The sequence below is a fragment of the Ictalurus furcatus genome, chromosome 18 (assembly GCF_023375685.1).
Source record: "Ictalurus furcatus strain D&B chromosome 18, Billie_1.0, whole genome shotgun sequence".
Taxonomy (NCBI): domain Eukaryota; kingdom Metazoa; phylum Chordata; class Actinopteri; order Siluriformes; family Ictaluridae; genus Ictalurus; species Ictalurus furcatus.
Window position 1 is genome coordinate 6,989,147 of NC_071272.1, and position 26,272 is coordinate 7,015,418.

General features: G+C 38.5%; 1 protein-coding gene across 5 annotated transcripts; it reads left to right on the plus strand.

Annotated features, from left to right (window-relative positions):
* Positions 1–1,809: 1,809 nt before the first annotated feature.
* LOC128621933 (putative golgin subfamily A member 6-like protein 19) lies at positions 1,810–18,193 on the plus strand. 5 transcript variants are annotated; one of them, XM_053647951.1, is made up of 9 exons: positions 1,810–1,893; positions 5,306–5,329; positions 6,409–6,426; positions 7,331–7,354; positions 7,477–7,500; positions 10,995–11,075; positions 14,694–16,010; positions 16,053–16,976; positions 17,126–18,193. In XM_053647951.1, exons 1-8 carry the CDS (start codon positions 1,869–1,871, stop codon positions 16,913–16,915), a joined length of 2,376 nt encoding a protein of 791 aa, XP_053503926.1. In that variant the 5' UTR covers positions 1,810–1,868; the 3' UTR covers positions 16,916–16,976; positions 17,126–18,193. The 5 variants fall into 5 exon arrangements, with proteins under 5 accessions (XP_053503926.1, XP_053503925.1, XP_053503930.1 ...); XM_053647950.1 differs by having other exon boundaries at positions 14,694–16,976; XM_053647955.1 differs by lacking the exons at positions 1,810–1,893; positions 5,306–5,329; positions 6,409–6,426; positions 7,331–7,354 and adding an exon at positions 9,077–9,196 and having other exon boundaries at positions 7,364–7,500; positions 14,694–16,976.
* The last annotated feature ends 8,079 nt before the right edge of the window (positions 18,194–26,272 follow it).

Genomic DNA, 26,272 nt, shown 5'->3' on the forward strand with positions numbered 1-26,272 from the left:
TTTCATTTTCTTGTTTTTTTTCATGTGTGATTCAGATCATTGACATGCTATAAGTCATGAGCTACTGTATGTCTCAGTTTGTGTAATCCACATGCGTTCAGTGCAAGTAGCAACCTGCTATCCATAAGGGAATAAATGGAGACATCAGAGTGCACTGTAGTTTGGATCAGGGATTGTAGATTGTAGGGAAATGCACCCAGATCTCAGTGTGTCCACATACTCGACAAAATAGACAAGTACATGCATGGTGTGTACTCAAAAAATATATAGTGCACACTACATGATTTTTTTGTTATTTACAATACCTAGTGGTTAGTTTTTCCATATTTGTCATATTTCTTATGTCATTTCTTTTCAATCTATAGGATTCTTTCTTTAATGTCAGGGTTTGGGTTGGCCTACATGTTATTTGCCATCTCAAAATAATCATTTATTTCATTTCTGGTTTTAGTCCCTTGACTGTCTCCATGCTAGTGGATTACAAAAGAATGTGTCATTTTGGTTTTAGAGGTTTGGGAGGTTAGTTAGGTATTTCTCTCAACCAGCTAACTCAGAATTTTGGGGGAAAGAAAACTAGATTTTAAAATATAGGGGCACCCTACCCTCTTCCCAACTGGAAACTATGGCCATGGACACTAAGTGTTTTATGCAGGTTTAGTCGTTATTATACTGTTTATACAAATAGAACTTGCCACTAAGTAAATCAGTAAAGATCACAAATTACTTCAAAACATCTTAAATTAAAACAATTAGAAATATAGCTGTCATTATATATTACTTTGAAGGGGTGCCAATAATTTTGACATGTAAATATTTTAGAGGGAAAAAAGAGTCACAGTTTTCGAATACAAGTTTGAAATAAAATTAGATTTAGGAAAAATAGAAAAGTAGAGAATGCCACTTCATTAAAATGGAATATTCAATAATGAATGTGTGTGTTTTATTTTGGCTGCTTCATGTTTATGGTGGGCTAACATCTTGTGTTTCAAACATCTTATTCCTAATCTAGGATACATGGGATCATTTCTAAGGTTATTTCCATCTTTTAATAAAATTAAAAAGATTTTCATTGTGACATACTATCATGAAACTGAGATTTGCCCAGTGCGTCTGGCAACACGAAAAAACTGAGAAAAGTTTCCTACACCATAAAATGTAGGGAAACACTTTTTTTATTTCAGAAATAACATTATAAGCATTATACAGCACAGAATTAAAACATATACTGCATATTGAAATTATTCATGTACAATAACTTTTATACTTTTTTTCCAAAATGGCCAGAAACGACCCTGTAGATATGTAACAATTGTGAAACATTGTGGCTTGATTTCTTTTATTAATCATCATTTTTCATGACCAAAATAACCTACAGTTATTCACAATGAGGAGCCTACAGGTTACAAAACCAAGCTCATGTAGTTGTCAGACAGATGTTAAAAAGTCAACAACAAAAAAACACAATAAATAAATAAATAAAAAAAAAAACACCACCACACACACTCATTTTTAAATGTCTTTTACAACAGTGTGGACAGGGACACCTCACCCAGGCCTCGAACCCAAGGTAGCAGCATGCCAGTCGAGAGCACTATCTACTCTCACACACACTTCCTTGTTGGATACAAACACAACATGTAGGTTATAACTTGTCGAGGCTCGTCTGAATCCTTGTCAAGACAGCAGATCACTTCATGATATAAAGGAATTAACTTCCGCGTAGGATAAGAAACCTGTGTTAAGAGATCCTCGGCGCACATGTCGAAAGTGAAAGAGTAAAAACAAAATTGTAGAAATCTTATTTTCAGATTGACGGTGCCGACAGTGAATTCACCTATTTTGATTTTTTCAAATTTTTATCTGAAGTGATGAGTCGGATACTGAAAAAGCCAGGTAAGCCACTTTTTTTTATATTAGAATAAAAAAGCAAATATTATTTGCATTATACAGCACAGAAGGGACGTCACAAGACCTTTATAAATGGAGGGATAAGGCTATTTTAGGGGGGTCTGGGCATACATAACAATTTTTAAAGCCACTAAATCTTCTTTCCGGTCATGTATATTTTAGAGTAACAATGGGCATAAAATCTATAGAAATAAGGCTATTTTTGGTCAAGGTTCCTGTCTCGTAATTTGTGTTAGAGACTAGGGCCATCGCTAGTGGGGTGAAAGTTGGTGACAATTATAGGGCCATTTATTAGCTTTATTTAATAATATATTATGCAGTAGCAGACAATAAGTAATTTAAGTGGTTTTATTTGATAGGCTATATTTGAATGCATTATTTTCAATTTCTGAATGTTTATTTCAGCTGTTAGACACCAGACTGCCATGTTAGACTTTGCTTTAATTTTACAGTTACTTACCGCACAACAGGCCAGTAAAATACCATATTATTTACGGTTAACTACTGTAAAATGCACTGCATTATGGGTATTTTTATGAAGTTTACAATAACTTACTGTATATGGAAATTTGCAGTACTTTACTGCATACTGTACTATGAAATTATTCACATATCTATGATAATATGACGTTTTACGTGTTTCTGTCTGAATCTGTTAGAAAATATGATTGTTTACACCTATAGGAATCTTGCCTAGGGCACCAAAATGGCCAGAAACAACCCTGTAGATATGTAACAATTGTGAAACATTGTGGCTTGATTTCTTTTATTAATCATAATTTTTCATGACCAAAATAACCTATAGTTATTCACAATGAGGAGCCTACAGGTTACAAAACCAAGCTCATGTAGTTGTCAGACAGATGTTAAAACAAAAAAAAGAACACTGTCAACTCTCATACACACTTCCTCTTTGTGACACAAACAACATGTAGGTTATAACTCGTCAAGGCTTGTCTGAATCCTTGTCAAGGTTGTTTCAGATCAACACTTGGACATGACCACTAGGTGTCATCTGAAACAGATGTAAAATCCAGTGTTGGCTGCCAGTGTGCAACACTGCAGCTCTGAGGCTAATCTGTCTAAGCTTTTAGTCCTCAGTTTAGCATCATGCAAACTGCATAACTATATCCTCATACACCAGGCCTCAATCCATGTGAAGTGTTCACATGGAATTAGAAGAAAAAAAACAACAGAATTTAAAATTGATCAATAAACTACATATATGGACAGGATCAATGAACACTTAAGCAAAGAAAACTGTAGAATACATTATTGTGGAACCTTGTATCTTCTAAATCTTTATAAATCTATGCAGAGTTCCATATTTGTTATGGAAAAATGTTATGGACCTTATACTCCACCTTGGTGTATACACAAATATATACATTTTGTTTTAAAATAATGTAAATAATACTAATAATAATAATAAAGTTTATTTTATAGAGCACCTTTAAAAGCAGCTTCTCAAAGCACTGTACACAAAATAAGCTGTATGCAGAAAAAAGATAGGTAAATAAAAATAACCAACAACAACAACAACAACAATAATAATAATAATAATAATAAAAGTAATAATAAAAGAAGTTGAGCTTCAAATATGTCAAAGGTCTGAGCTTCCCTAAGTTCGAGAGGAAGAGAGTTCCAAAGGAAGGAGCATAGACAGAAAAAACCCTGTCACCCATACATTTTAAGAGGGCTTGTGGAACAGTTAAAAATTAGACTGTGACGCGCACAGTCTGCAATTTGGGGTGTAAGGGATTAACAAAGCAGATAAATAATGAGGAGCCAAGCCATGTAATGCTTTGTATGTCATCATCATAATTTTAAAATGGACACGGAACCTGACCGGGAGCCGGTGCAAGGACTTCAAAACAGGAGTAATATGATTCCATGTCCTGGTCCCAGTCAGGATCTTGGCAGTAGAGTTTTGAACATATTATAGCTTATTGAGTGTGGATTTAGAAACTCCGGCTAAAAGGGCATAACAGTAATCTATTCGAGTGACAATGAATGAGTTTATCAGCTTTTCAGCTACATAGAAATTTAGCATAGGGTGCAGCCTTGCTATATTTCTGAGGTGAAAAAAGGATTCTTTAACAGTGCTCTGTATAAAAGAATCAAATGTAAGGCTGGTGTCGAAAATTACTCCAAGGTTCCTCATTTTACTTTGAGTCTCTAGAACAGAGCCATCAACAAACAGAGACAGTGGACCCGCTTTGAGAATTTGATGACAGGAACCTATAAGCATAACTTCAGTTTTACCACTATTCAGACACAGAAAATTATTATTGATTATTTTTATCTCAGAAATACAGTCAGAAAGAAAACAAACATCAATGTTTTTACCAGATTTTTAGTGAACATAGATTTGGGTATTGTCAGCATAAAAGTGATAATGAAGCGATCGCAGCAGATGCCCAAGTGGAGATAAATAGATATTGAAAAGTAAAGTAAAGTGTCAGACCTGTAAGCACCCATAGAAATAAACTGGGAACGGTTATTAAAATAGGATTTAAATCAGTTTAAAACTGTCCCCAATACACCAAAAACACTTTCAAGGTGGGTAAGTAAAAGACCATGATCAAAAGTATCGAAGGCGGCTCTAAGATCAAGAAGAATGAGAATGGAAGTTGCTCCAGAATCAGAGGCCATCAACAAGTCATTGGTAACTTTGTCCAAAGCCGTTTCAGAACTGTGAAATTTACGAAAACCTGACTGAAAGGGTTCAAAGAGGTTATTAATTGTAAGATTATTACACAATTGAAAGGCAACAACACGCTCAAGAATTTTTGGCCAAAAACGGAAGATTTGAAATGGGACGAAAATTGTTAAAATCATCAAGGACAGCATTTTCTTTTTTTGGCACAGGTGTAACAGCAGTAATCTTTAATGCTGCTGGAACAACCCCAGTCTCCAATGAATCATTTATAATACCGAGGATAGTCGGGCACCAAACATCGAAGCAAGATTTAAATAGGCTTGTGGGAATAGGATCAAGCAAGCAAGTGGAAGATTTCATGCTGAATACCTCCCGTGTGAGAGCCTCAGAATCAAGCAGTGAGAAATAAGTGAAAGAAACACCAGCGAACCCAGATCAACGAAAGAGTGAAGCAGTGGAGTCAATGTGACAGACATTTGTGAACATTATCAATGTTAGAATTAAAAAACTGAAGAAAAGAATTACATAGCTGTTGAGAAACAGGCACAGTAGTAACAGCAATAACTGGAAGCAATCTGTTTATGGTTTTATGAACAAGTGTCTGGGATTTCCTTGATTGTTTACAATGGTCTGAGAGAAATAAGATGATCTTTAAGTCTCAGTAAAGGATCAATAATGCTTACAGTATAGTAACAAAATATATCGTGTGTGTTTTTTGTTTTTTTGTTTTTTTAGCACAAAAGGATGCAATTGAACTAGGTAAGTTAGACACCCATATTTGTAATAGGTACTTTAAATTGCATCTCTTGTTGTTAATGTAATGTTAAAACGTAAGATAATTAATTACCAAAGCAGATTTTGCTATTGTCATGTTTGGGAGGTGAAGGCGGATGCAAGTTAAGATTATTTTATTATGTGCTAACAAAACAGAAAAAGATTACGGGCAATACTGTGGCACACACAACACCACAAGACTATTACAACAAAAGCTTGACAACCAAACACTGAAAAACTAGGGCTGCATCCAAAACCGCATATTTACCTACTATATAGTAGGCGAAAAGCAGTTCGCCGAAGGGGTAGTATGTACGAATTCTTGGTAGGAGTGAAATACCCGGATGGCGTACTGCTTCCAGCGAGATTTTGCAGTATACAACCGATGGACACTATGCGAGTCAAACAATCCCACGATGCAATGGGACTGGTGCAGACAAGCTCAGAAAAACAAATCGCAGAAGACAGCGTCGGCTCTTTTTAAGTATTAAACCTTGGTTAAATAGGACTTGTTTAACAATACCCGAATAAATTGTTAACCTGTTTAAGATTTTTGTATTTATGATGATGTTAAAGGTCACATGACAGTGCTAACATGGCAGATGTAGTATGTCTGGGATTGTAGCATAATACACACACACATACTGATTAGTACGTACTGTATTCTACGCAGTACCTACCGTCATAGTACGCGATTTCGAACGCAGCCTAGAACTAAATATAGTGGTGGTAACCAAGGTGCAATGAGACACAGGTGAGAGTGCTTGAGACATGTGACATGCTGGGGCTGATGGGTAATATAGTTCTACAACTCAATGGCACTACCATGACAACGATCATATAGAACTGAAAATAATACTTTTTTCCCTTTAGTTTAATTTAATACTTTATTTCAATTTTAAATATTGGCTCACATTACGTAAAGATTTGAAATAAGATTTGAAATGAATAAGCTATTTGAAAACATAGGTTATTTATAGAAATGTGAAGAGTTTTCATATAGGTGTATTTTAATAAATCTAGAGTAATGCTTTCTTTTCTCATGTTCCTATTTATTTAAACAGAGCCACTACTCGAGAATGGTAAGTAATTTTGATTATTTATGTATTATGACAGTGCTAACATGGCGGATGTAGTCATAATACCCACACATACTGATTAGCACGTACTGTTTCAACGGCTGTGCAGTACGTACTGAATTCGATGCAGTACGTACTGTCACAGTACACGATTTCGGATGCAGCCTAGAACTATATATAGTGGTGCTAATCAAGGTGCAATGAGACACAGGTGAGAGTGCTTGAGACATGTGACATGCTAATTGTCAATATTATATAATTACTTATACTGTAGATGATAAGCATATAGTGCAAGCTAAAAATACAAGGTCAAAATTACTTTTGCATTATAAAATTGTTGTCAATGTTATGTTTGGAAGGGACAATCCAGAATCACTGCCACTGAACAGACAAACAGGGTTAACTAAGGATACGTTCAAGAACAAGGACATAGAAAAAGCAAGACTTCGCATTAGACAGGAATGCGCAATACGACTTTGCAATGAGACACTGAATCAACAGGGTGTATATACTGTATACACAAACTAATCAGAACTAAACACAGAAAATGCAGCAGGGGAACAAACCAGTGACAGGACAGGGGTGGAGACAGAACCAAAACCATAATAAAAGCACATGGAAAAACACATGGTGCTTATTGTCTTGGAAACCGTGACACACTCAGAGAGAGAGAGAGAGAGAGACAGAGAGAGAGAGAGAGAGAGTAACCTCTGTAAAATGTCCATTGTTGGCACGAGGACTGGAAGCGAGCATTTTTCAATAAACCACCAAATAATGATTCAGGACATTAAAAAACATCCTGTATTATTCATGTTCACACACTGTACACAAAAATGTTAAAGATCTAGTCCTCTAATCTCTTGTCATTAATGTTTGTAGTAATCAAATATTTTGTCTTGCTTCACAGCAGAAAGTGATGAAGGTGAATCATGTAAGTGATTAAGGATTAAGACAGTGATTTGAACCGTGACCATTTAAGTAAATCTTTTATCCTTTATATTGTCTTGTTTACCTTCACAGTGTATACACAAATAACAAAGCTTTTTTTTGCAGCCCATCAAACTGGAGCCAAATTCTGTAAGTAAATTCTTTAGTGTTTGTGTCAGATCACTGTAGGGCTGCAACTAATGATTATTTTCATAATCGATTATTTGGCCGATTATTTTATTTGTTTCTCTCGATTAATCAGATGGGGCGGGGTAAACTTTCAGTACCTTTTTTGGTTTATTTAAAATAAAATCCACAAACTGAGTGTTACAAATATAAATTTCAGACTAAAACTTTACACAACTGTTTTTCCAAAACAGAAAAGAACCAAATACACACACACACACACACACCAGAATATATATTATTAATTTAGGACTGTAGTTTAATTATTTTTGTGTAGTTAGTGCTTTTTGTGCATCCATAAAAATAATGCATATATAGTATCAAATAAATTTTATACATATATATACACACACACACACACACACATTATATATATATATATATATATATATATATATATATATATATATACACACACAGTGAGGGAAAAAAGTATTTGATCCCCTGCTGATTTTGTACGTTTGCCTTAATGACTTGGAGAAGATCTGCAAAGAGGAGTGGGACAAAATCCCTCCTGAGATGTGTGCAAACCTGGTGGCCAACTACAAGAAACGTCTGACCTCTGTGATTGCCAACAAGGGTTTTGCCACCAAGTACTAAGTCATGTTTTGCAGAGGGGTCAAATACTTATTTCCCTCATTAAAATGCAAATCAATTTATAACATTTTTGACATGCGTTTTTCTGGATTTTTTTGTTATTATTCTGTCTCTCACTGTTCAAATAAACCTACCATTAAAATCTCACTGTCTCTCACTGTTAAAATAAATCTACCATTAAAATTATAGACTGATCATTTCTTTGTCAGTGGGCAAACGTACAAAATCAGCAGATCAAATACTTTTTTCCCCTCACTGTACATATATATATATATATATATATATATATATATATATATATATATATATATATATATATATATATATATATATACACACACACACACACACACACACACACACAATATATATTTATATATATATATATATATATATATATATATATATATATATATATATATATATATATATATACATATATATATATATATATATTATATATAAAAACAGAATTAAACTACAGTCCTAATTAATAATATAAACTCACTTTCACTGCACCTTGTGGTTTCTGTTACTCGCTGTCCATAGACATATTATTTTACTTTTGATCATAGTGCTCCTTCTCTGTATCAGTGCATCTACACAGCACGTGATCAGCAACGCGGCCTCATTACTAACACATCACTTCTGTTATAATAAACAACAGAATTTACACTGCAAGCGCACAAATACAGCATATAATGACAATAAACTTAAATTAAACTAAACCTTTTAAGCAACTTGCACCAGTTTCCCCAACCCCTTGCACACAGTGGAGCATTTCGGATATAAACACAAGTTTGTCCTTCCACATCAATTTGATTTCCACACTATTTAAAATGCTCCTGCCTTAGAGGACTTGGAGGTTACACACTTTCTTCCTCAATCACGTGACGATTTCTCCTCTGTCTGATGGTGACTGAGGTCATGTCGGGAATAAAAGGTAACGTTGACAGACAGTAAACTGAAGAAAGTCATTGTCGGTGACTCTGGGTGTCTGCAAATGCTAGCAGCGTGCGTATGACGTAATTCCCCATCACCTAGGAAGCGGCTTATACTTCCGGTAAGTAAAAAAAAACGCTAGTGTTATATTTGAGATGATATTACCTTTCTAAAATTCACACACTAGACTGTAGTGCAGAGTGCACAGTGTACAGTATCTCACAAAAGTGAGTACACCCCTCACATTTTTGTAAATATTTGATTATATCTTTTCATGTGACAACACTGAAGAAATGACACTTTGCTACAATGTAAAGTAGTGAGTGGTAGTGAGTGAGGACATTTTCACTTAGGGGTGTACTCACTTTTGTTGCCAGCGGTTTAGACATTAATGGCTGTGTGTTGAGTTATTTTGAGGGGACAGCAAATTTACACTGTTACACAAGCTGTACACTCACTACTTTACATTGTAGCAAAGTGTCATTTCTTCAGTGTTGTCACATGAAAAGATAGAATCAAATATTTACAAAAATGTGAGGGGTGTACTCACTTTTGTGAGATACTGTAAGTGTATCGTACGTCATTTGGGACATAACTTTAGTATTTACTCTCTGAAGCATGTTTTTGGAACAGAGGTAACGCAATGAGTAAATCTTCCCCGTGCTGCGCAAAGACCGATAATGAGATTCTTTGACAACAATTTTCATAATCGATTATTATCGATTTTTATCAATTAGTTGTTGCAGCTGTAGAGCACTGTTACATGCAGGACTGCTTGTTACTCTGATGTTCATACAAGTTGTGACCTCAAACATACCTCCATTGCAAGAGGCATGCTCCCATTTATATATTTCTAATGTAATGTAACATCATTCTCGATCTGCTAAGCCCCATGTTGAATGTGGTTCTCTTCTGGGATACCCTAAAAATATAGAAGAGGGAGTGAGAGAGAGAGAAATCTGGGAGATAGAGACAGAAAACCAAGTATTAGTACCAGATAGTATCAAGCAGGGATTATCCATAATCATTAACATGAATTAGGTATGGATCTAAACAGAAGTACAACAGAAAATTAGGAACAGGGAATATGATAAACTAAACTAAGGCTCAAAAGCTTATGTTAACAATGAACGAGACAAAGGAACATAAGGCAGGTGCGGACTGGCCACTGGGAAGTTCGTGAATTTCCCCGGTGGGCCAGTCTTGTGAGGGCCAGTCCTTTTTCCCAAACCCGGGATTATATAGCCTATATACAGTTATTCAATAGGTCATCTTAGCTGCAGTGACACGGCTGGGCTGGTGGTGCAATCCGTAATAGCAGGTAGCAGTTGCCTTCATAACTGAAAGTATCTAGCACTCATTGAAATTATCTAGCACTCGTTGCCGAAACATGGACAGAAAGAGAAAACCCACAGCCAGCAGTGCAAAAAAATAAAAGGGCTTAAAATAATAGATGTATTTAAGCAGTCTGCAGATGGTGATGAGGACAGTGGTGAAGAGGTAGAAACATCAAAGTGGAGTGAGCAGGGAGCAGGTGCTTTGTCATGCTTACATGCTATTTGCTGTGAACTAGCTAAATGAACTAACTAAAGACCAAAATGTTTTTGTTAATCTTGGGGGTTCAATGCTTATGCTAGAGTCCTGCAGCGCTACAGGTTTGACTATTTCCAAGCTTTAACTAATCAGTCAATTGCCAAACCTTTAGATAAGTTTATACTAAATCTGTGTTTAAAAAATGGTCATCAACTTCGACTGTAAATGAGTAAAATAAAGATGTAAATCTGATCATTTTCTTCTAGACTACTCATCAGTTCTTTTTCACATTATAGCCTATAAAGTAGGCCTATATAATATTTGATAGCCAGCCCAGCAATTAAAAATGATTTCTTAAATACTTGCTCTACAATCTAAACAAACAGGTGAACATAGCCCTGGACAAGAAAGGGAAAGGATGGACCAGGAGGAGGAAGAGGGAGCAGGAACCAGCAGCGATCCAAGAGGTGCACTATTGAATGTTATTATGTGACTATGATTATTCATATGATCAGGTTGGACTACTTCTTTCAAGTTATTTATTGTTGCATTACAAGAAATAGAATGAATGGCAACTATGTTGCATAAATACACCACATATGTATTTGCATATGTCAAAGTTGGCCTATTCTTCATGAATTTAATGAATACAACAATATTTGATGCTCATGTCAGATAGTCCAAATGATGCATTTTTAACAAACAGGTGAACCTGAGTCAGACAGAGAAAGTTTGAGGAAGTCATGTTTTTGCTTTCTGTACACACAAACATGTGGAGGAAAACCTTTAGAAAAAAATAGTTTAATGATTTTACACATCATCTTAACACAAACAATACAAATGAACAGATTGTGTTTTTTTTTTGTTATTAATGATTCGTTGACATAGAAACATGCTGTGTCAATTCAAATATGGTGTTTCAAATTGGGGCTGCTTGACAGCAAATTCCCAGGCTGCTTTTTTTGTTGCCAGTCTTCCCCAACATAAGGGCATGTAAAGACAAACTAATTATGGGCTTAACAAAGAACACCTGGACACAATCGGGAAACACACAAATGACCAGACAGGCAGAACATCTTTAAGTTGCTGGAGGCCTTGAGATGGGCTTTGCCTGGGAGGAGGAAGAGCTACATCCTCTGTGACAGCAGGATGAAGAGTGATGGCTTTGTCTGGAGAGTCTCAGACATCCTCTGTGATGCTAGGAGGCAAAGCAACGATGATGTCCTCACCAGAGTCAGGAGGAGCCAGATGGCTGCGTCCGAAATTGCGTACTGTGACAGTACCAGTGGCGGCTGGTCATTAGGGGGCGCTGCCCCTTCATGTTATCCAGAGAAGAAGGCTACTTAAACAAGTTAAATATATATTGCAAAATAATTATGAAATAAAATTATTTTGTTGTACTATTTGACTTTTAGCCATGTTAGCATTAATTCAAAAAATCAAAATTGTATTTCGCTAATATCTGTGTGCGGGGGTCCGTGTACGTTGTGTTCATTTGTTTTTGGTTTCAAAAGTGAAAAACAAAATACAAATTAAGACGCGTTTAATGATTTTTTGTTTTAATATTGACAATTAAATTAGCCTACTAATTAACTATGTTTAAAACCCATTTTCGCTCAAAAATGCAAAATATTTAAAATATCATCATTTATAGTTTCTTGCCGTCTTATTTTTTGAGTTGGAGTTATTTCAGAATTTTCTGACTCGGTATCACAGCCCAAGTTGCCTACGGGACCATCTGGCAATTCCACCCATTGAGTTAAAACGTCGACGTTGTCCAAGCATTAATTAAAATGACATGTTTTAACAGACAAAAATCACTTAAAAACACACATTTTTACATTCTGAAGGTTGCAGCAGGCTCACAACTTCACCTAAATGTTTTTTTTTTCCACATTCCAAAAGTTGTAGTAGGTTCCTAGTGGCCAGACTGATGTACTACAGGTAAGATTTTGCCAATACCTCCCCTTTATACAGATACAATACTCAATTATTTTAATAGGTCAGGCATCTAATTGAGCCTGCTACAGCATTTAGAATGTAAAATGTGTGTTTTTAAATGACTTTTGTATGTTAAAACTTATGTCATTAATCTTTTTTCTTTTTTTTACAATTTGTGTATTGGTTAAAAGTAGAGATGCACCAATGTATCAAAAGAAAACTGAGAAAACTGGGAGACAGAGAGACAGAAAACCAAGTACATTTTGCTCAAAATACCATTATAAGCTAAAAAGAAAAAGGCTTATACAAGTAACAAAGTGTTGCACCACCTCACCTACCATTTGGGTTATTTTGTGGGGGGAAAAAATGGCATGATCGTTATTTAAATCCAAACAATCATAGTCTTAATTCCAGACAGATAGTATCAAGCAGGGATTATCCATAATCATTAACATGAATTAGGTATGGATCTAAACAGAAGTTCAACAGAAAATTAGGATATGGAAATAGAAAAAACTAAGGCTCAAAAGCTTATATTAACAATGAACAAGATAAAGGCAGGTGCAGAGTGGCCACTGGGAAGTTCAGGAATTTTCCCAGTGGTCCAGTCTTGTGAGGGCCAGTACTTTTCCCCAACCCCGGCATTATATAGCCTATATACAGTTATTCAATAGGTCATCTTAGCTGCAGTGACACGGCTGGGCTGGTGGTGCAATCCGTAATAGCAGGTAGCAGTTGCCATCACAACTGTGTTTTTTTAAATGACTTTTGTATGTTAAAACTTGTCATTAATCTTTTCTCTTTTTAACAATTTGTGTATTGGTTAAAAGTAGAGATGCACTGATATATCGGCCGATAACCGGTTATCTGGTTATATAAAAAGATTAATGACAAGTTTCCGGACCAGAGTCAGGGGATGGAGCAACAAGGTCTGTTTGCCAGGGTATGGAGGTGGAGCTACAATGCACTCACTGGAGTCTGGAGACAGAGTGACAACATCCTCAACTGAGGTCTGGAAGCAGAGCTGCAATGTCCTTTTGGGAATCTGGAGAGGCCTCATCCTTGAGCAGGGCTGGAAAATCCAGATTGCTGGCCTCAGGCTGGACAGGAGTGGCCATGTCTATGGTCGGATTGTATGTGTTTTTCCTCTGCCTGCTGTCATCCTCTCAGACACCTGTGGAATTCTCCACATTTATTTATTTCAAAAAGGGACAGTGTACTTTAATCAACATTCATGAATATAAATGTACCCAAGTTAGCCCGAAGGCTAACTTACATTGTAGTCCCTTTGCCAGTTGTTATTAGACATAAAATAATGTAATAACCATAAAATAATCCACATGAAGAAAATACCGTTTATACCTCAAATTTTATTTAGTTTAGGAAAATGCAAAGGTATCACAGTCATGGCCAGGAAATTGAAAGCATGGAGGGGAAGGTGGAGTGGCTTACTGGATCGTTTCGGCATGAGAGCTCCTCATAGGGTTTGCTGATGACATTGTGGCTTTTGGAACAGTGAGAGGAGCTGGTTCATTGCTCCACTGGAATAACCCAAATGCTTTTGTTCCCTTGTGGTTTTTGCACCTCACATTCCAGTCACTGTGTCCTTAGGCAGAAAAGTCTTCTGCAGCATGAAGGTGAGGTATGGCCCAAGTGTGTGAAATCGGTGTGGTACTTATTAGAGGAAATCCAACAATTGTAGTGATAATTCCAGGTGTACAAGTACTTCTGACTCTTCAGTATTAAATATGAGTAAGTTTATCAACTGATGAGTGGAACAACCTTCCTTTCTCTGCTGTTGATTACAACAGCACAAGCCAATACCTACCCATTGAAAATTCCCAATCATTACTGGTATAGAGTTTGAGAATAAAAATACAGGCAGTGCAGAAGTCAGAATTTTTCAGAAAACGTAATGTCCCTTTAATACAAATTTATAGGATGTTTTGGTTTCAAGAGTGGAAATGGCATACTAAGCATAACTGACAAAAGCAATGTTTTCTAAACCAACATTGTTATTATTCAGCAACTTTTACTGAATTTCATAATGACAAAATACTGATCATAAAATATATTACTCCCCTCTCCAAGTACTTTTTTGCTCTTATAAATTATCATTGTGATTTGTTCAATGTGTATCTCAGGTGAGACGTCTTTAACCAAAGTGACACATTCAACGGACCCCAAAGAAGAGTGTAGATTTATACTTCTGGGAGTTGATGACTTAAAGAATGAGGCATGCAAGATCATACTTAGGAATGGGCAGAGCCAACAAAGAGCTGATCTGGAAGGGTGGGAGGTGAAGGAGAACTGTGTCCAGGGAAGACATGTCACTGTGGCAATTAGTCCTTCTCGTTGGTTGAAGCATTTGAAATCATTCTTTTTTAAGAGGAGTGTCAAAAGTATCGAAAATGACCTTCAGAAATGTGCATCAGTGGTATTCCCTGGGCCTAATGCATTCCTTTTGGTGATTAGAGATGGACATGAACCTGGAAAAGTGCATCTCCTTTTAAAAGCAGTTGCTACAGTGTTTGGGAAAGAGGCATTCGACTACAGTATGGTGCTGTTCATTAAAGGAGATGGAGAAAAACATTCAGATCCTGCCTCAATGAAGTGTGTTTTGAAATGTGGGAAAAGGCACCACTTTCTAGAGGACACTGATAGAAATGTTCAGGAACTTTTCAGGAAAGTTGAGAATATGACAGCTAACACAAACAGCAAGTTCTTTATTCCACCAGCCTATGCAGAACTTATGAATAAATTTGAACCATGGGAAAAGAAAAGAATTTTATATATAAAGACCTCACTGGATGAATGCAAGGATGAAAAAAGACAAAAAGACCAGCATATTAAAGAACGAAAAATGAAGATGGACACCTTACAACAGAGAGAGTGTGAACTAAGAAAGGAGCTAGACACTTCCAAAAGTAATGAGCTTATACTAAGAAAGGAACTGGATACTTCTCAACTAAGAGAAGGACAACTCAGAATGGAACTGGATGCTGCCACACAAAGAGAGAGTAAACTAGGAAAGCAACTGGATGATTATGAAATGAAGGACAGTAAACTAAGGAAGCAGTTTGATGATTTCAAATTAAAGGAACATACACTAAGAAATGATTCTGATGTTTTACAAATAAAAAATAGTGAACTTGAAAAGAAGTTAGGTGACACTCGGCTGAGGGAGAGTGAACTTGAAAAGAAGTTAGATGACACTTGGCTGAGGGAGAGTGAACTAGAAAAGAAGTTAGATGGCTCTTGGCTGAGGGAGCGTGAACTTGAAAAGAAGTTAGATGACACTCGGCTGAGGGAGAGTGAACTAGAAAAGAAGTTAGATGGCTCTTGGCTGAGGGAGCGTGAACTTGAAAAGAAGTTAGATGACACTCGGCTGAGGGAGCGTGAACTTGAAAAGAAGTTAGATGACACTCGGCTGAGGGAGAGTGAACTTGAAAAGAAGTTGGGTGACTCTCGGCTTAGGGAGGGCGAACTTGAAAAGAAGTTAGATGACACTCGGCTGAGGGAGAGAGAACTTGAAAAGAACTCTCGGCTTAGGGAGGGCGAACTTGAAAAGAAGTTAGATGACACTCGGTTGAGGGAGAGAGAACTTGAAAAGAAGTTAGGTGGCTCTTGGCTGAGGGAGGGCGAACTTGAAAAGAAGTTAGATGACACTCGGCTGAGGGAGAGTGAACTTGAAAAGAAGTTAGGTGACACTCGGCTGAGGGAGAGTGAACTTGAAAAGAAGTTAAATGACACTCGGCTGAGGGAGAGTGAACTTGAAAAGAAGTTGGGTGACTCTCGGCTTAGGGAGGGCGAACTTGAAAAGAAGTTAGATGACACTCGGCTGAGGGAGAGAGAACTTGAAAAGAAGTTGGGTGACTCTCGGCTTAGGGAGGGCGAACTTGAAAAGTTGTTGGGTGACTCTCGGCTTAGGGAGGGCGAACTTGAAAAGAAGTTAGATGACACTCGGCTGAGGGAGAGTGAACTTGAAAAGAAGTTAGATGACACTCGGCTGAGGGAGAGAGAACTTGAAAAGAGGTTAGATGACACTCGGCTGAGGGAGAGTGAACTTGAAAAGAAGTTAGGTGACACTCGGCTGAGGGAGAGTGAACTTGAAAAGAAGTTAAATGACACTCGGCTGAGGGAGAGTGAACTTGAAAAGAAGTTGGATGACTCGCGGCTGAAGGAGAGTGAACTCGAAAAGGACTTGGAAGCTACTCAACTAAGAGAGAACAACCTAATAAAAGAATTGGATGATTTTAAAAGAAACAAATATAACCCAGGAAGTGTACTAGATCCTTCTCAACAAAGAGAGAGTGAGGTTAGAAAGGAGGACCATGGTGTAGAAAGGGACAACAACAAAGAGTAAGCGCCACAACCCATTGGAACCAGGGAATGCAGGGGGGGCAAAGACATCGAGTTACCACATTGTAAGTATCATATTGATATTCTGTATTTCAAAAGCATTTTCATGCACATAACTAACACAAATATAATAGATATATTAATTTACCATTAATTAAATCGATCATATTCCCATATTTGCAATTATTTCTGAAATTCTAATCATCTCTCTCAGTTTCCACAGATCAAAGCCAATATGAACAGATGATACAAGCAAATCAAAACAAAGACACAACAAGGACAGAGTCAGGAGCAAAATGAATTTTAAAACAAAAAGCACAAACACTTGCCATCATGGGAAAAGTCCTCAGAATAGCATTCACTAGCAGAAAAATGCTGCACACCAATATAAAATGTAAAGACATTTGTTGTTTTTTTAAGTATTATCCATGGCAGTACTGAACTTTATATAACAGTATTGTTTACTATTATTTGGACCATTATCGTTTTTCTTGAGTTTTTCTTTTTTTTTTTTTAATCTAAATGATGCAAAACATCAATCTAAAAACAAATATTTTTTACAGGGAACTGAGTTGAATAATTAATTTTTTTTATGAATTATTTTTCAAAACTTGCCATTGTATAGAAATGGATCATTATTTATTATGTCACATTATCCATCTGTGTATGAAATGTGATGTGTAAATAAACTTTTTCTCCTTCTTCTTATTACTACTTCTGCGGTGAACTATAAGTGCTTTAGTTCTATATACAGCGCCCTCCACTAATATTGGCACCCTTGGTAAATATGAGCAAAGAAGGCTGTGAAAAATTGTCTTTATTTTTTAACTTGTCACATAACTTACGTAATGGAGGTTAGGACAGATGCAAGTGCAGTTAAAGATATTTATTAGAGAGAGCGGCAGGTAGACAAAGGTAATCCAAAGCGTGGTCTAATAACAGGCAAAAAGGTCAAATATACATACATACATATATATACAAACAGGCATAAACTGGGCGAGGCTAGAATAAAAAACGAGAAACCAGAAACAAAGTTTCTGAGAAAACAATGAGAAACTATGAACAACCACTTGGTAATGAGATAAACTCAATACTACGCAAAGTGCTAAGAGACACGAGAGGTTTATATAACAAAAGTAATCATGGGTTAAACACAGGACAGCTGAAAGTAATGATGACACACATTCGGAAATCAACCAATTACAAAACAGGGGCGGAGACAGAACATAACCATAACAAAAGCACGTGTCCAATGTACACAAAGTCAATGTCATGAAGACCGACAAGTGTGCGTTCAATAAGGGCTCGCGCACCAGGCTCGTGCATGAGCTTGGGCTTCAGTTTGCTGAGCACGCTGCAATACAGCGCTGACTCAAGGGGAATTTGTGACAGAACCTCGCCCCCGCCCCAGGAAAGAAGAGCGACGTCCTCATAGAACCTTGGCGTAGTGGCATCCACGGCAGAGTAGGGAAGCAAAACAGAGCTCTTGGCTGCAATGGGAGGCGGAGAAACTTCCTCAGTAGAACAAGCTGGCTGAGTGGCATCCTCAGCTGTATAGGGATGCTGAGTGGCATCCTCAGTCACGCAGAGAGTCTGAGCGTTGTTCTGCATCGACTTTGCAGGCTGAACTTGGTTGGCTGTGTCAGCAGACTCAGGTGTACGCAGAACTTGGTTGGCTATAAACTCAGTTGATCATGTAATCAGTCTCAGGCATGAGAAGAACTTGGTTAGTCATGACATCTGCTTCAGGCATGAGGAGAACTTGGTTGTCTGTGTCAGCAGACTCGGGCGTGAGCATAACTTGGTTGGTCGTAGTGTCGGTTTCAGGTGTGAGTAAAGCCTGGTTGGTCGTGACGTTGGTTTCAGACTGGAACTTGGCGTGGAAGGTCAAATCATCTCTCTCAGCCTGGCACGTGGCATGGACGGTCACATCGTCGATTTCAGACTGGAACGTGGTGTGGGAGGTTGCCTCGTCGACCTAAGACAGGAACTTGGCGTGAGAGGTCACGTCGTCAATCTCAGACAGGAACGTGTAGTGAGAGGCTGTTTCTTCGACGTCAGACATGAACTTGGCTTGAGAGGTCGCCTCTTCGACCTTGGACAGGAACTTGGCTTGAGAGGTCGCCTCTTTGACCTTGGATAGGAACTTGTCTTGAAAGGTCACCTCTTTGACCTCAGACCTGAACTTGGCTTGGGAGGTCACCTTGTTGACCTCTAGCAGGAACTTGACTTTATGCTGGAACTCTGGAGATGAGACAACCTAGTGGATCTCAGGCTGAAATTCTGGGGATGAGACCGCCTTGTGGGTCTCCTGCTGGAGCTCTGGGGATGAAACCGCCTTGTGGGTCTCAGGTTGGAGCCCTGGAGGTGAGGCCACCTCGTTGACCTCCGGGTGCAGCTCTGTATCTGAGACCACCTCATGGATCTCATGCTGGCGCTCTGGGGATGAGACTGCCTCGTGGATCTCAAGCTGTAGCTCTGGTGATGAGGTCGCCATGTTGACCTCTGGCAGGAACTCTGCGGGTGAGACCACCTCGTGGAGCTCAAGTTGGAGCTCTAGGGATGAGATTGCCTCGCGGGTCTCCTGCTGGAGCTCTGGGGATGAGACCGCCTCGTGGATCTGAAGCTGTAGCTCTGGAGATGAGGTCGCCACGTTGACCTCCGGCTGGAGCTTGGCAGGTGAAACCACCTCGTGGGTCTCATGTTGGAGCTCTGGAGATGAGGTCGCCATGTTGACCTCCGGCTGGATCTCAGCAGGTGAGACCACCTTGTGGATCTCGAGCTGCGGCTCTGGAGCCGAGGTCGCTACGTTGACCTCTGGCTGGAGCTCAGCAGGTGCTCTCTTGTGGAGCCATTTGTGAGTATGCCAGCTGCTCTTGAAACATCCACGAAAACAGAAATATGATCCATGGATCCTAAGTTTCCTGCATGTGGGACATTGTAGCTGGGCCTCTTTACCGAAGCCCTCGATCTTGCAGGTCGGCGTCACCTTCACCACTGACCTGTTGGCCAGGGGCTGAACCTGAGCTGTGGCGGCTGACCCGTCAATCCACTCATAGTAAGTGTGGAATGGCAGGTCAGGCTTGTTCGTCACACTGACTCCCCTCAAAAGTTGATCCAGGTTGCTGCTCTGCCCTGGATGCCCAAACTCCTTCAAGAATAGTTCCGCAAACTGAGTTACATTGTTGAGGGCACTTGACCCTGTACTGGCCAGATGCTCCGCCCATTCACAGGCCAACAGGGTTCAATGAACCCAAGCCACTGTCTCTTGTCTGGTTTGGGGTTCGTCAGGCTCGAAAAGTATATTTGGCTGTGGAACAAGAACTCCCTAAGGTAGGCACACAATCCATAATTTGTGTCCAGGAGGTCTATGGCAGTCCACTGGGGAAACTGGACTGACATGAAGGGTGGACCAGACATCCCCATGTACACTGCCGTGATGCTCTCCTGTTGCATGCATAGTAGGCGTAGTATTCTGTCACGTAACTTACGTAATGGAGATTAATGGAGACAGATGCAAGTGCAGTTAAAGACGTTTATTAGAGAGAGAGGCAGGCAGACAAACCCAAAATGATAATCCAAAGTGTGGTCTAATAACAGGCAAAAGGTCAGGCGATATACAAACAGGCATAAATAGGGCAAGGCTAGAATTCAAAAATGAGAAACAAGGTCAATAAACATGAATCAAAATGAGAAACAATGAACAACCACTTGGTAATGAGATAAACTCAATACTAGAATACTAGGGACACATGATTACAAACGTAATCATGGGTTAAACACAGGACAGCTGAAAACAATGATGCAACACATTCGGAAAACAAACAATTACAAAACAGGGGCGGAGACAGAACATAACCATAACAAAAGCATGTGTCCAACGTAAATCAAGTCAATGTCATGAAGACCCCTATGAATTCATATGAGAAAAATATATTTGAAGTATATTCCCATTTATATTTTATATTTTGTTTAGTACATCTGGGTGACTAAGAACAGGAAATTGTTCAGCCATGACTTCCTGTTTCACAGGGGTATAAATATGAGGTGAAACATAGGCCAAATTCCCTTAGTCATTCATAACAATGGGTAAGACCAAGGAATATAGCTGTGATGTGTGGCAAAAGGTTGTTAAGCGTCATCCAAAAACAAACTCAAGCGTCTTCAGTTTACCAGACACTACTGGAACTTCAAAAGGGATCGGGTTCCATGGTCAGATGAAACCAAAATAGAGTTTTTTTTGGCAATAAACACCAGAGGTGGTTTTGGCGCACACAGAAAGGTAGCCATATGGAAAAGTACCTCATGCCCACGGTTAAATATGGTGCTGGCTCTTTAATGTTTTGGGGCTGTTTTTCTGCCAGAGGATATTCAATGAAAACCTGACTGTCAAAAACTGTCAATGAAAAAGCTTAAAATGGGCCATGGTTGGATCTTCCAGCAGGACAATGAGCCACACAAAAATGGTTTACTGGCCATAAAATCAAGGTCCTGCCATGGCCATCCCAGTCCCCTGACTTGAAACCCATAGAAAACCTGTGGGGTGAACTGAAGAGGAGAGTCAATGAAATTTGAAGGCTCTGGAGAGATTGTGTATAGATGAATGGTCTCAGATCCCTTGCCATGTATTCTCCAACCTCATCAGGCATTATAGGAGAAGACTCAGAGCTGTTATCTTGGCAAAGGGAGCTAGCACAAAGGATTAACTGAAAGGGTGCCAATTATTGTGGCACACCTATATTTAACAAATAAACCTGATAAACCTGTGTTGTGTTTGCAATTGTTTGATATCCATGAGATCAGAGTATTTTTATCATTTTTTTAAACAAAGGATCAAAAGGTTAATCAATAAAGACAATTTTTCACAGCAGACTTCTTTGCTCATATTTAAAAAGGGTGCCAATATAAGTGGAGGGCACTGTGTGTGTGTGTGTATATATATATATATATATATATATATATATATATATATATATATATATATATATATATATATATATGTATGTATGTATAAAATATACAACCGCAATTCTGAAAAAGTTGGGACAGTTTGGAAAATGCTAATAAAGACAAATCGGAGTGGTTTGTAAATGTACTTTGAAATGTATATTTTTTTAATTGTATAAAGATGAGGTATTTAAAGTTTTATCTAGTCAATGCATAATTTTTTTGAAGATAAATGTTTACTTTGAAATTGATGCAAGCAACATGTTCCAAAAAAGTTGGGACAGGGGCAATTTAGACCTAATAGCGATGTGACGAGTTGAAATAAGAAGTTGATGTGAAACAGGTGAGGCAATCGTCTAATCATAGCACATAAGTAGCCTCCAAAAAAGCCACAGTCCTTCAAGAGCAAGGATGGGTTGAGGCTCACCAATCTGCCAACAGATGCGTCAGCGAATAATGCAACACTTTGAGAACAACATTCCCCAAAGACAAATCAGTAAGATTTTGGGCATTTCACCTTCTACAGTGCGCAACATAATTTAAAGATTCAAGGTCAAATCTCGGTGCATAAAGCGCAAGACCGAAAACCACGTCTGAACGCGCGTGATCTCCGATCCCTCAGACGTCTTAAAAACCGTCACGAATCTGTAATGGATATCCTGACATGGGCTCGGGAATACTTTGGTAAACCTTTGTCGATCAACACGTTTCGCCGCTGCATCCACAGATGCAAGTTAAGGCTTTACTATGCAAGGCAGAAGCTATATGTAGTGAGGTGTGTGCTGTGATTAAAACGTCACCCTTATTAACTACGTGGCCAATGAGCTATCTTCCTACCACAGTATATAAGCTGTTGTTTATGCCTCACAGAATGTGTCATGGTCGAAAACCTGCCCCTTCCTTTCGTTGCTACAGACTACACAGGTATGTGTTTTTAGATTTGTGGTTTAGCTGTTTGATGCAAGCGTTGTCCACTTATCATGCAATTTACTTGTTTAGTGTGATGTTGGGCTACCGAGACTGTGTGCATGTGTGGTGTGCTGCTCACTCTCAGTGCGGTGTGCCGTCAGGGCTCCCATCTGTGTAGCATGGCAGTTTAATGTAGACCCGGTCGGAGCGCCAGCTGTTGCTGTCACAACTGTTAAAGAAGCTATCGTATGATTTTCGTATGTGCCATCGTGAGTATTATGTCATCGGATCACCGGTCCTTGATTTTGCATGCGTTAATGCAGGCTGAGTGAGTGCGGTCGTTTTGGTATAGCTCCCCCCACTCACTCGCGGAGCCAGGTTGCTGCTTTGTTTTGCTTTGTCTTGCTTTGGTTTGCTTGTTCTGCTTTGTTCTTTCTGGTTTTGCGTTGCTCTGCTTCGCTTTCATTTTTGTTGTCCAGTCAGGCCTCCGTCTAATACCCAAGTGGGCGGGAAGGTCCCTTCTTTCTTTTTTTTTGTTGTTGTATTAATGTTTTTCTTTTTTGTTGTGCTTTTGCTTTATTTTTGTTGGGTACTGTCACTAAGTTCAGTTTCTCAAATTCAGCTGTGTTGTAACAGTTTTTATCAATTATGCTGATACCGCTATGCGGTATTAGTGGTTTTGGTCAGTCTTGTTAAACTTGCTGCCTGTAATCAGTTTGAGCTCGGGGTTATCTCTGTGTTTTTGTGACAGTAAGTTTGTTTTTGTTTTGTCTTGTTGTTTTTTTTGTTTTTATTCTGTTGTTTGCCTGTTTTGAGCATATTGTAATTGATTTTTCTGGGGTTTTGTTTTAGTAAATTGATATGGAATGTGTTTTTTTCCATTATTATTTAAGTTTTTCTTTGTTTAGCAGCTTTGGTGCTTCTTTGATCGTGTTCTTTCTTAATGTGACTTCTTTGTTTTGTTTTCTGCTTGTAGGAGCTGAGTGCTGTCTGAGGCTGGGAGGGTTCTTTGCTGCACCTTAGGCTTTACTTCACTAAGGGTCATTATTATTGCTGTGTTCTTTGCAGTGAATTTTGTGGGTATAATTCTAATTGGTGGGGTTCTAATTGGTGGGGTTTTTTTCATACTAGCCTGCCCTTCATACAGGAAGCCTCAGTCCTCCTATAATTATTGTTAATTTCTTCTTGTGACTATTTTATTTGACCAATGCCTGACTGCATTGGTTGCTGTTTTTTTTTTTTAAATAATTCTTGGCCAGTCTTTTTCATTTCAAATGAAATTTATTTTTGTATGGAAACCCATGCCTCTTGCCTGTTCTAAGTGGATCGTAGTTGTGTGCTTGTTTGGGTTGTTTTCCCCGTTTTGTCGGGGTGGCGTAGTTGTTACAAACAGACCACTTGCTACATTTACATCAACACTGTCCAGAAGCCCCACCGACTTCTCTGGGCTCGGTCTCATCGGAGACGGACAGTAGCACAGTAAAATCATGTTTTGTGGTCCGACAAGTCGACATTTCAAATAGTTTTTGGGCAAAACAGACTTCCTGTTCCCTGGGCCAAAGAGGAAAAGGACCGTCCAAGCTGTTATCAGTGTCAGGTCCAAAAGCCAGCATCTGTCATGGTATGCGGGTATGTCAGTGCCCATGGCATGGGTAACTTGCATATCTGTGAGGGCACCATTAATGCAGAAAGATATGTACACATTTTGGAGCAACATATGCTGCTATCCAGAGCAGGACAACGCCAAACCACATTATGCCCGGATTACAAGCGCATGGTTGCGTAAGCAGAGAGTGCAGGTGCTAGCATGGCGTGCCTGCAGTCCTGACCTGTCTCCAATTGAGAACGTGTGGCGCATTATGAAGCGCAAAATAAGGCAACGAAGGCCACGTATGTAGGCTTTTTTGACATAGTTGGCCAAGCAAACATTTGATGATATTTGTATAATCTAATTTGTATGTATGTATATAGATTTACCCTGTCTAATTGTAAAAGAAATCATAGTCAAAGGGCCCTTTCCCACTTGGCAAGTAATTCTGAAATGCTTGGTCATATTATAGTGAGCCGCATGGAAAAAGATTCCTCTGGACATGAAGACATTGCTCCACTCATTAATTTAACATGATTATGAGAAACTTGAATCTATTTAATTACTATCTGCGATTCAGACCTATAGCACCATGAGACTGGCATAACACTGATGTGAATCAGTGAAACCCCCAAGGTAATGAAGGTTGATATGTTTTCTGGGGTAACAGTCGTAATCATTGTCCATGACCAGGACCCAAATACAGACAGATATAAAACCAGACCAAAACCTGAGAAAGCAATCCCACACAGATTGGAAACAAAGACTAGATTTGGAAATATACATGCAATACACTAGTGAGTATAGGGAGTGTTGACTAGCCATTTTGTGCTCAAAATTTTGTGTCTGAATCTTATGAAATCCCACAAAGCACCACTCTAGCTTATTGTGCAAGCAATTTATAATGTTAACATGAAATTAGGAACATGAAACCATTTGGCTCAGAGAGAAATGAAACCAAGAGAATATAAACAAGAAAAAAAAAAACATTCACAGGCTATCATATTGGCGTCCTCTGCATAAAAAAAAACAGAACTGGTTAGACACAAAACTCTTAATATTGTCTAAACATGAAGCAGAAGAACAATGAGGACATACAAGTTACAAGTTAGTCTACAAGCTAGTATAATATACTTTGACATCTCTACTATAAGGAACATAAATGTGTGTCACCGAAACATCATGATTTTATTCAGGCTATGTTCTAACCTTGCCATGGCTGCCTGCCTATAATGTTCATGTTGGCTAAAACTTGTATATGTTACACTTAATTAATCTGTTTATAGTGAGTATTTCAAGTCTATGCATAGAGGAGAGCTACAGTTACAAAGTGATACACTAAAATGTGCAGCTAATATAGTTCAATGCAAACATTTCTATACCGTTGGACAAAATAGTAAAAGAGAAACTCTTTACTAAACCCAGCAAACATCCTATCACATTAGGTACTTATTCAAATCACACAGGTTTATATATGCAGTGTGGTGAAAAAGTATATTCCTGATTTCTTGTGTTTTTATGTATAGCTTTTTATGTATAGATGTACACAAAAACAGAAGAAATCAGGATGGGGCAAACACACACACACACACCCTGTATATCAGCTGATCCTAGTTGAGAAACCTAATCATGTAGCTTAATAAATTCATATTTTAAACAGCGCTTCCCTATTTGCTGCTTGTCTCAAATAAAGTGTAAGTGACGAGTAGAAACTCAGTAACACGCTAAACCCAACTGCACCATCATTTCTCCACATAAACACTTTAACATCCACATATAAACCACGGCTGAGAAAATTCTCCTCTTCTAACTCGCTACACTTCCCTATCCCTGTAACCTTTATAAAAGTAAAACTGATAAAAGGGAAGTGCAGGTTGGCAATTCTAAAAGGTTGAATGGGTGTTGGCTATAGTTCAT